The sequence below is a fragment of the Manacus vitellinus genome, unplaced genomic scaffold, assembly GCF_001715985.3.
Source record: "Manacus vitellinus isolate BGI_N305 unplaced genomic scaffold, ASM171598v3 ctg7180002428812_pilon, whole genome shotgun sequence".
NCBI classification, from domain to species: Eukaryota; Metazoa; Chordata; class Aves; order Passeriformes; family Pipridae; genus Manacus; species Manacus vitellinus.
This window is the reverse complement of record NW_021937848.1, coordinates 1-11,026: the sequence shown is the minus strand read 5'-3', so window position 1 is coordinate 11,026 and position 11,026 is coordinate 1. Positions and strand designations below refer to the sequence as shown.

Below are 11,026 nucleotides of genomic sequence, written 5' to 3'. Positions count from 1 at the left end.
AACCTCAGCAGATTCCCGTGTGTGCCGGCAAACGGGGGGAAGGGGAATTCACCCGACTCTTGGGGATTTGTTTTTCTGCTGGTGCCCCAGGAAAAACCAAAACCCTGTCAGTCCCATCTAGTCTGTCCCATATTCCACCCAGGAACCCTCCACCAAACAGATCCACCAGGTGGGGGGAATTCCAGGGCCCTTCTTCAGGGACTGATAGTCTTTCCGTGATTCTGTGCAGAGGGTGAGCAGTGGCCACCAGCAGAGCAGGGCCATACCCACAGTGCAGCCTGTGCAAAAGCACACACAGCATAGAGGGGCTCCTCCGCAAGAACCAACGGCAGTCGCCATCAAGACTCCAGGATGTGTCCTCGTTTTCTTCTCTTCCCCCTGCCGGCTTTGCTTCTCCCATTCCCCCATCCCAAGGCTGTCCCCTCTTCTTCCCTCTGCTTGCCTCTGGGACAGGCTTTCTTCCCGGGCTGGCAGTTAAGACTTCTCTCTCTGCCCTCCATCTGAGTGCAAATCAGTCCAGCAGACATCTTCTAGGCCGAAAGAGAAGCCAGGTCTGAAGGCCGAGCCAGAGCTGTCCTCTGCTCCCTTCAGCTCTGCTCACAGCTGCATCTTCAGCCTGTCCCAGAGGCCAGGCAAATGTGTGCCCTTCCTCCGGGAAGGCTTGAAGCACAGTGGTGTTAAGATCATGGCCTCCAGGTGAGCTATTGCTACTACTCAGTTGCCAGACTCTTGCAGTGCTTTCGAGCCCTCCTCTTTGTGTTCTGGGCAGAAGATAGTGAGTAAGCTCCTGATAGCCTTAAAACACAGGCAAATCCCTGATCCCGTGGGAAGCAGATCAGTTTATAGCCTATAAAGAAAAAGGGAAATTTCTTCAGCCTGTTTGTGGTCCATTGTAGTGTCCCTCCGCTGAGAAAGCTGGTGCAGAACCTCTGATCTTTCAGTTGGTGTTGTCATCGAGACAAAGTGGGACAAGATGTGTTTGAAAGTTTCTTCCTGCCCTGCTGTGTGCTGCCCGTTGGCTGGTGGAGGAGCAGAGCAGAAATTCACTGTTGGCATCTGGCAAAGCAGCAGGAGAGAGCAGTTGTGAGGGGGAGAGGGGGTGAGGTGTCTGCTCTTCAAGAGGGACAAGACAAAGGAGTTGGGGAATTGTCCTGGAACTCTGGCCTGGCAGGCTTGGAGCGCTGGGTGGGCATTTCTTGAGAGCTGTGGTGGCCCCACTTCCTCCTGAGCCTCATTTGATGGCAGTGTGTCCAGAGGCAGCCCGGCTCCAGGCTGAAGCAAAAAGCCAGAGCGGGTGATGCGGGAGCTGCTCCAGCGCCTACCGCAGCCTCCGGCCCGGTGGGAGCGTCCCGGGCCCTGCCCCGGGCGCCCTGAGGCGGGGCAGTGCCCACTCCCGCCGGCCGCCCTCACAAGGCCCAGGCCGCCTCCTTGCCACAAGGCCCAGCAGGGCCGCCCTCACACCTGCCCCGCCCTGCCCTGTCCCGCCCGGCCCCACCCTGCCCCGTGGCCTCTGTCACACCCCACGCTGACGTGCTGAGCCTTCCACCAGCCATTGTGACGCCACAGGCGCCAGTCGGGCACGGCTTTGTTGGTGCCCGCAGCCGGCGCTCAGAGCTGCTGTAGCCTCTCGGGGAGCAGCAGCACATCCCGCTCGGGGAGCATTGCGCGCCTGCATCGCCGTCTTGGCAGCTGCAGGCCACGACCACTGCGCAGGGCGACCTCGTCTGCCTTGTGCTTCATACCCTGTGCCCGTCCTTATTCTCGCCCCTTTGTCACCCTCCCCCTAAACCTCGCCCCGTCCCATTCCTCATCCCCACTTGGCTCCCGGCAGCCCGCCGGGGCCTTCTTGCCCTTCCTGCTGCTGGGAGCTCCAAGCAGGGCCATGCCGTGGCTTCTGAGCAAGAAGCGACGGCAGTCGCCCTCCAGCAGCCCCAGTGGGCAGCCCTGGGCTGCCACCAGCTCCAGCAGCGCCTCCCAGCTCCGGGAGCAGGGGCTGGGCAGGCTGCACCGCGCGGCCGCCCGCGGTGACCTGGGCTGGCTGAGGCGCTGGCGCTGGTACGTCAAGGTAGTCGGCATCAACAGGCCAGACCAGGAGATGCGGTGAGTTCTGGGCCACGCTGATGGCACACCTTGCCTGCTCCTGAGCCAAGCTGCAGTAGTCCTCGGCAGCCCTCTCTTAGGGACAAGGCTTGAAAAGTGACATTTGCCCTGTCAGCTGGGACAGGGAACTCTTGAGCTTTTCACTGCTTGCAGCTGCCGCCCGGGCTCCAGCGCTGCTGCAAACGCGTGTTGCCCACCTGCCCCTTGGCCGTGCTCTCTCTGCAGGGCTGTTCTGCAGCTGCTCAGCCCTCACCTGTTCTCTTCTGCCCTCTGGCTCATCAGGGCAGGGTTGCAGCAGCAGCAGCAGCAGCAGCAGGAGGAGCAGAGTCCGGGCAGGGGCCCCAGGGGGTTGGGTACAGACACAGCTTGGGCTTGTCCTTTGTCTGTCTGGGTTAAGAGAGTCTGTTTAATTTTTAGGACACCTCTGCATCTGGCTTCGGCCAATGGCCATGCAGATGTCGTCAGATATCTGCTAAGGAAGAACAGCCAGCCCAACCTCGCTGACAGCTTCAAGAGAACGGCCCTGATGAAGGTGTGTGCAATGCCTTCTGAGCTTGGAGGTGGGGCTTAGTGCTGGGCTGTTAAAGGGGAGGTGTCTGGCAGGATTCCTTGCAGGGCAGGGCCATAGAAACACACCTATTGCAATGGGCACGGCACAGCCTCTGTTAGCTGATCTTTGAAGATGGTCTTCTATGGCAGCACTCAGGAGCTGAGGGAGTTGTGACAGAGGGGGATGGAAAAGTTGGGAGTCTTTCCCTTTTGGTGTGTTGTTGCCAGGCAGTCCAGCAGGAGCAGGAAGAATGTGTTGCTGTTCTGCTGGAACACGGTGCCGACCCCAATCTGGCAGACGCTGACGGCAACACTGCCCTTCACCTGGCTGTCCTCTCTAAAAACACAGCTGTAGCAGGGCTGTTACTGGAGCATCATGCCAACAGTGATGCTCAGAACCAGGTAACCTTGGCACGGGGCTAAAGCTGCTCTTTCCAACAGCTGCAGAGCTTGTCTGTGTCTTTCTAATGGGGATTCTTTCTCCTTTTAGTGGGGATTTACCCCCTTCAAACTTGCAGCCTTGCAAGAGCACGAGGAGATTCTGGAGTGCCTTGTGAACAAAGCAGCTGACAGGCCTGCTCAAGCCCAGGGGGAAAGGTGAGGGCTTTGTCAAAACAGCACCCGGGTGTTCTGGGTAGTCTGCAAGTGTGACCCAGACGAGGGGCGTGGCAATGAGCTGGGAAAAAGAAGGAGCAGCCCCGTGGAAGCAGTTCCCCGTGGGACTGGTAAATGCAGGTCTGCTCTTGGCTGCTCTCCTACCTCAGGGGCTCTCGTCCTTTGCCCGCTGAGGTCTGCAAGAAAGCCTTGTCTGTGGTGCCCTCTCCCCACCCAGAGCCAGAGCCCCGGGGAAACTTGCCAGTAGCTCAGCAGCGTGGCTGCTCTGCAGGCCAGGGGGGTTTAAGGCACGGCAGAGTCGGTGCATTCAGTGCTCTGAAGGGAAGCGTTGGGGGAAAGAGAACCAACACTGTCCCAGGGGACACGAGGGGCTCCGAGCGCACAGAAGGAGAAAACTTCCTGCCATGGAGATGGTCAGGGGGTCGAAGGGCTTGCCCTGGGAGTTTGTGCAGCCGCATCTGGGGGGACTTTGAAGAGCAGTGCAAGGAGCCCTGAACAGCATGGCCTGAGCTGGTAGCTGAGGCTGCTTTAGGGAGGCCCCTTGTAAGAGAAATTCTCCAATGCTTCCATGGACTTGGCTTTGTTTTCATGGAGCTTGTAGGAAAGGGGGGAAGAGCTGTTTTGGGAGCAAGCAGGGGAAAACTGATGCAGGATCAGACATGTTTCCGATGAAATTTTGCATGCTTTAGGACTGCTCTTGTGGTTCCTGGAAGCCATGAGGCTCACCTGGAGGAAGATAATCTGTGCTTGCAGGAGGAGCTGGACAGGGCTGGCGCGGAGGTATGGAAAGCCTGTCCCCACAGGGAGAAACCTGGGGGTGCCTGTTGCTTCCTATCCATCCTGAAAACGGACAAAACAGTGTTCAGTGTGTTCATTGGGGAGTAGAAGTGAAGCTTTGAAGGGACTTGAATGGATTGCAGTTCTTTGGGCAGAGGGGATGCACACAGACATGCAGCACCTGAGTTCTTCAGCAGCAGCTGGCTCCTCTCTGGAAAAGCTCCCCTGACAACTGTGGATTCTTCCCGTGATTTTACAGCTGCAGGAGGAGGAAGAAAAGCATCTTCAGTCTGAGCATTGTGTTCCTGACTTGAAGACTGCCTTGGATGCCAAGAAAAGAGAGGCAGTAACTTCCTCCCAGAAACTGCAGGACCTCCTGTTGGCATCTTGTGAGACCAATCCGACTGTGAACCAACTGGAAGAAGACGCGCAACAGTAAGAGAGTAACCCAGTGAAGCGAGGGGTCTGTGGCTTTGGGGATTGGGTGGAAACAGGGGGAGAGTCAGTGGGATTTTGAAGGACACTTCTGCTGTGGCTTCTGTTCCTTAGCACAGTTTGTCTGGCATTGGCTTTTCTGGTAATAAAGCTGTATTTCTTCTTAAGCTCTGCAAGTGAGAACAGCAGATTGGAAGCCACTGTCCAGCAGCCAAGCGAGAGCGTTGAAGCCCTTCCGAGAGCCCTGCAAGCCTCTGCCTCAGTAAGCTGGTCCTAAATTTGCCTTTTTGTGACTCTTGAGCCTAGTTGCCTATTTCTGCTACAAAAGCCCTGAGGGTATTTGGTGTGCTGGACACTGGAGGAATTCTTAGATTCTAAATGAGGAGTTTCATCATGAGCTCCAAGGCACCCAAAAGTATTGCTGTCAGAAGTGTCTCCCAAATTCTTAAGTAGGTCTAAAGTTTCTTCTTTCAAGTGTTTTCTAGGCTCATTTCCAGTAGATGATAAATACAGTTGCCATGGCCACCCCCTTGAGAGATTTTCCCAGAATTCACTGCCTTTAGATCACGCTGAGTTTCCTTTTCTTTTATTTTTCTGTGCACAGGGTGGTGAACTTTCCCAGCAGCTGGACATGGAGCCTGGAACAGGCATGCAGCTCGAGGCCCTAAACCAGGCTTTGCAAGAAGAGCTGTCCACTCTGCTTGGGAAGTGTGAACAACTGGAGAAGAGCAAATGTCAGCTGCAAGAAGAGGTGACAAAACACCACCATCATTTGGAGGCTTTGGTGCTGGATGGCAGCCAAAGAGAACAGTGTACAAGAGAGGTGGCAGAAGGAGCTGACCAGGAAAGAAGTGCAAAGCTACAAGAGGTCAGCCTCGTTTTGCAAGTAAGTGAATTTCTCCCCAGTGTCCACAGGCTCTTCATTAGGAGCTTGGAAGCAGAGTGCTCATTTGGGCTTCTTTCCCAATGAAAAGAGTTGTTTGCCCTGGCAGCTCCTGGGTTCTGCCTTGATTGCTGCTGGGAGTGAGGAGGCAGAGCCGCCTCTCTGAGTAAGGCTGGGCCCTTGAAAGTGGGTGTGTGCAATTTTGTGCTGGGCAGAGCTCTCTTTTTCTTGTGGTGGTTGAAGGTGCACTGTCTCCTTCAGGCACAGGCAGCCCACCAGGCCCCACTAGGACAAACTGGAGACAGTCATTGTGATTCCATGAGAATCCAGTTGGAAGAAAGGATTAGAAATCTGGAAAGTGAATTGGAGAGGGTCAAAAACACCCAACAAGAGAGTGCTTCTCGTAAAGAAGCAACACAGGGAGAGATGGGGATGTACAAAGAGCTGTATCTGGAGGAAGTTAAAACCAGAAGATGCCTTGCCAAGAAACTGGAAAGGTACGTCCGTGCTTGTTTGGAGTGGTAATGAGAGAGTCCTTTTTCTTCCTGCATTTTCCTTGGAAATCCATCTTCTACATCTGGCCAGCATTATTGCCCTCCACTGGCCAACAGAGTCTGATGGAGTTGCCAAGACCCTCTCTTTGATATTTGAAAAGTCGTGGCAGTCAGGGGAAGTCCCAGGTGAGGGGGAAAAGGGAAACCCACTGTGCCCATCTTTGAAAGGGGTAGAAAGGAGGGCCCTGGGAACTGCCAACCTGTCAGCCTGCCCTCTGTGCCTGGGGAGGTGATGGAAAAGATCCTTCTAGAAGCTCTGTCAAGGCACATGGACGGCAGGGAGGTGATTGGAAGCACCAGCACAGCTTCCCCAAGGGCAAGTGCTGCTTGACCGACCTGGTGGCCTTCTAAGATGGAGCGACTGCCTCAGTGGACAAGGGCTACCCATGTCATCTCCCTGTCATTCTGGAAACCCTTTGACACAGTCCCCCACAACATCCTTCTCTCCAAAGTGGAGAGAGATGGATTGGATGTGTGGACTGTTAGATGGAGAAGAAATTGGGTGAACAGTGCCATGCAGAGGTGGTGACCAATGGCTCAGAGTGCTGAGGGCCATCAGTGCCGAGTGGTGTCCCTCAGGGGTCTGGATTGGGCCCAGTGTTGTTTAATCTCTTCACTAATGATCCAGAGGAAGGGTTGGAGTGCGCCCTCAGCAAATTTGCAGCTGACACCAAGCTGAGGGGTGTGGTTGACACAGCTGATGCCATCCAGAGGGCCCTGGACAAGCTGGAGAAGTGGGCCCATGGCAATCTGCTGATGGTTTACCAAGAGCCAGTGCAAGATGCTGGCCGTGGCTCAGGGCAGCCCCTGTATCAGTGCAGGCTGGGGGATGAAGAGGGGCAGAGCAGCCCTGCCGAGAAGCCCTTGGGCTGGAGGAGAGGCCGGACATGAGCCGGCGATGTGCGCTCGCAGCCCAGAAAGCCAATTGTGTCCTGGGCTGTGTCCAAGGCAGCGTGGCCAGCGGGGGGAGGGAGGGCATTCTGCCTCTCTGCTCTGCCCTTGGGAGAGCCCAGCTGGAGTGCTGCATCCAGCTCTGGGCTCCTCAGCACAGCAAGGACCTCCAGCTGTTGGACAGAGTCCAGAGGAGGCCACCAAGGTGCTTGGAAAGATGGAGCACCTCTGCTAGGAGGAAAGGCTGGGACAATTGCAACACTTCAGCCTGGAAAAGAGAAGGCTTTGGGGTGACCTAATTGTGGCCTTTTGGGGTGTGAAGGGAGCCTACAAGAAGGATGAAGAGAGTGCATTTAAAAGAGCAGGTAGTGAGAGGACAAGGGGGATTGGCTTCAAATGGAAAGAGAATAGGTTTAGATTTGATCCTCGGAAGAAATTGGTTGCTGTGAGGGTGGTCAGGAACTGCAACAGGTTGCCCAGAGAAGCTGTGGATGCCCCATAGCTGGAAGTGTTCAAGGCCAGGTTGGATGGGGTTGTGAACAAGCTGGTCTGGTGGAAGGTGTCCCTGCCCACAGCAGGAGGCTTGGAACTGGATGATCTTTAAGATTCCTGCCAAGCCAAGCCATTCTAGGCTTGGATGCTGTCTGTGCTGTTTCTGTGAGACTGTGGGGGAAAGGCTGGTTCTTCCTGTGTTTCATGGTTTTCTTGACTAATTTGCTGTGCAGGCTGGAAAAGCTTCTGAGGATAGAGAGCAGGAAACTCCGGGTTAATGAAGAGAAAGGAAGTCAGTCCCAGCTGGAAGAAATGAAGAAGAGATATTCTGAAAAGGTCAAGGAAGTTGATGGATTCCAAAGAGAGGTGAGCTGCGCTCTGGGTGGGGCTCTTTGGTTGTGGTGTTCCTTCTTTTGAAAGCTGGGAGATGCTTTCCCTCTATTTCTTGTCATGCTGATGATTTTTATTCCCTTGGCTGCATTTTGGATGTGATGGGCTTTTCTTAATGCTCCTCCTGCTGTTCCAGTGGGAGATGACTCGAACTAATCCAGAGGTAGTTCTCCTTCTGGGGAAAGATGGAAATGTTGAGGGCAAAGCAGTAGGTGTAAGGGCTGATGGAGGCCAGGCTGTCCTGCAGAGGAGGGGCAAGCCAGGAGTGGCAGCCAGCCTGGCAGGGTGCGTGAGCTCCCGGGCCAGGGAGCCGTCCCACAGGCCCTGAGCAAGAAGAGCAGAACAGGCCCCCTGACAGTGAGCGGGGTCAGCCAAGAGTGCAGATCCCTCGGCTGGGCCCTAGGGATGGGCAGGTCTGCCGTCCTGGCAGGACATCACGTCCATGGGCTGAGAGCAGTGGGGCCCAGCTGAGGCCTGGCTGCAGCTGGAGGGAGGCTGTGACAGCGTCCTCTGGGTGTGACAGATGAATTGCTGCCCTGGCAGAGAGGGGAGGAACAGCACTGTCACTGGCAGGGCACCATCAGCCCCTGAGCCCTGTCTCAGGCACGAGCTGAGCAGGAGGCACTTGAGGCTTTGCTTTTCTGCACAGTGTTGTTGCTGCCCAGGGCCCAAGGAGGACAGGGGCCTCCCAGGGGAAAATCTGTCCCTTCTTGCTCACGGGGAGCTGTTTCAGCCCATCCTGTGGTGGGGAGCCAGAAGGGCTGTTCCCAGCAGTGCTTTTGAGGCTGCTCTGCCTGTGCAGCAGTGGCACAGAACCTCTCATCCCTTCTCCGCTCGTCACTCGGATCCGTTGCTAAAGCGGCGTCTGTCAGAGTCACGCCTGGGTTTGAAGGCATCCCTGTAGAATGGCTTCCTGCCTTTGCAGTGATTCCTTTGGAGTCCAGAAGCGTGGAGCATTTTTGCATGAGGAACTCCAAAAGGCTGGGAAGCTGAGGAATCCTATGGCAAATGATGGGAAAGCTGTTCTTGCTGGAAAAGAAAAGCCTGGTTGCACTTTGTGTCTAGTCCTGAGCCAGCAGATGATGAATAAAGTCTCCCTGGGCAGCCAGTTTTGGATTTTCCCAGAATTCACTGCCTTTACACCACGCTGAGCTCCTTTTTTTATTTTCTGTCTGCAGGTTGCTGAACTTTCCCAGAAGCTGGACAGGGAACGTGAACAGTGCACGCAGCTGGAGGCCAAAAATCAGGCTTTGCAAGAAGAGCTGTCTGCCCTGCGTGGGGAGTGCGAGAACCTGGCCATGGACAAATGCCAGCTGCAAGAAGAGCTGGCAAAACTCCACCATCATTTGGAGACCAACGTGGTGGATCGCAGCCAACTCGAACAGTGTAAAAGAGAGGTGGAAGAACAAGCAGACCAGGAAATAAGACAAAAACTCCAAGAAGTCAATGAGTTTTTGCAAGTAAGTGAATTTCTCCCCAGTGTCCACAGGCACTTCCTAAACTTCTCTTGTGGCCATGGTGTTTGGTCTTTTTCTTTTGCTCCTGTATTCTGTGGGTTAGCTTCTGTCTTTGCTGAAGGCAGTGGCAGAAGGCAATCTGGTTGGGCAGGAGTGCTGTCATGGGTGTGGAATGTGCCGGCAGGTCCCTGAATGCAAAGGCTGCCCAAGGCAGATTCCCACTTTGCAGTGCTTGGGGGGATCTCTGTGCGCTGCTCTGCTTCTCACTGCTCATCCTTGAATGGGTTTGGCAATTTCCAGCTGTCATGGCCAGACCTACAGGTGCTGCTTTGTCCTTGTAGGGGGTGAAAGTGCTCAGAAAAGGAGTCACTGAAATTCCAGGGATGGGAGGGAGAGGGTGGAGGTGGAGGTGGAAGGTCTTCTTGTCTTTGAAGAATCCTTTTGGACATGCCCTGCCCTACAGACCCAGTGTCTCTTCATTAGTAGCTTTGAAGCAGAGTGCTCATTTGGGCTTCTTTCCCAATGAAAAGAATTGTTTGCCCTGCAGCTCCTGGGTTCTGCCTTGGTTGCTGCTGGGAGTGAGGAGGCAGAGCCACCTCTCTGAGTAAGGCTGGGCCCTTGAAAGTGGGTGTGTGCAATTTTGTGCTGGGCAGAGCTCTCTTTTTCTTGTGGTGGTTGAAGGTGCACTGTCTCCTTCAGGCACAGGCAGCCCACCAGGACACCTTAGAAGAAATCAGAACCAGTCATGTGGACTCACTGAAAAAACAGCTGGAAGACAGAATTAGAGATCTTGAACGTGCACTGGGAAGGACAAAAAGCAACCAAGCAGAAAGACCTTTTCAAAAGGAATCCACCCAGGCAGAAGTGGACAAGTACAAAGAGCTGTATCTGGTGGAAGCCCAAAGAAGAAAAAGCTTCGCCAAGAGACTGGAAAGGTAAGTCCATGCTTTTTTGGACTGGTAAGAACAGACTCCTTTTTCCTCCTGCATTTTCCTTGGAAATCCCTTTTCTACATCTGACCAGTGTCAGGTGTGAAAGCAGAACGTGGCATCTTTGTGGGGAACGTTCCTTCAGACCCTTCCCTTCCTCAGACCTGTCTTCCTTTCTCTTTAGAGTTCCAGCAGTAACCCCACAGCACCACCACTATGGCATTATTGGTGTCTTTTCAAGTTGAGGTTGTTTTAGCAGGCAGTCTTTCTGCCAGTCTCTACTCTCCTCATCCCGTGGGTGACAGAGAAGATTAATCTTGTGCCCTTTCCTGTTTGAATAAGGAGAGGCCTCTGGGAGAAGAGAGTTGGATTCTTGAATCCAAAATAAGGCGGCTCTTTCTTGGCTTCTGTTTTGGCAGCGGGTCTGAGGGTTGAGCTTTCCTTGAGAAGGCCAGGGTAGGCCAGAGTTCTTCTGGAGGTGACACTGGCTGCTCCTTGCACTTGGTGTGATTTCTTAGAAACAGGCCCTGTGAACAAGCTCAGATCAAAGGATGTGCTGGTTTTGGACGCTCTTCATGCCCTTGGCTTTTAGAAGTCGAGTAGTAGCCAAGGCTGTGGAGGGTAACTTTGCGAAAGCCTTCCTGCCAAAGATGACTCTGTGTGTGCTTGTGAATGTTTCAGAGCTACTGAGAGACTTGCAGAGGCCAACACCAAGCTCTTTTTGGAGCACCACAGAAGCAGATCTGCAGTCCCAAGCAGCGCTGTCAGCGGACTTCTGGCTGCAAGTCCACTTCTGGATTCACCTGGCCTGGGACATCTTGGCATCAGTTTGGGCTGAGCAGAAGTCTGGCTCTCAGAACACCACCCAGACACCTGTGGTAAAGCCCAAGACTTCTGCTCATCAGGTTTGTCCAGATTTTCCAGAGTGGTCAAAAAAGATTGAAATGGAAGCAA

The 11,026-nt window shown here is 54.4% G+C and overlaps 1 protein-coding gene across 1 annotated transcript; it reads left to right on the top strand.

Annotated features, from left to right (window-relative positions):
* Window positions 1-685: 685 nt before the first annotated feature.
* Window positions 686-10,899, top strand: LOC108642188 (POTE ankyrin domain family member B2-like; the record flags this gene model as incomplete). The annotated part of the gene is made up of 14 exons (XM_018086726.3): window positions 686-696; window positions 1,960-2,100; window positions 2,518-2,632; window positions 2,878-3,051; window positions 3,140-3,246; window positions 3,954-4,044; window positions 4,301-4,476; window positions 4,645-4,738; window positions 5,081-5,362; window positions 5,621-5,856; window positions 7,530-7,662; window positions 8,865-9,146; window positions 9,843-10,078; window positions 10,754-10,899. Coding segments are annotated over exons 1-14 (2,224 nt in total), but the record flags the coding sequence as incomplete, so codon positions are not given.
* Between the last annotated feature and the right edge of the window lie 127 nt (window positions 10,900-11,026).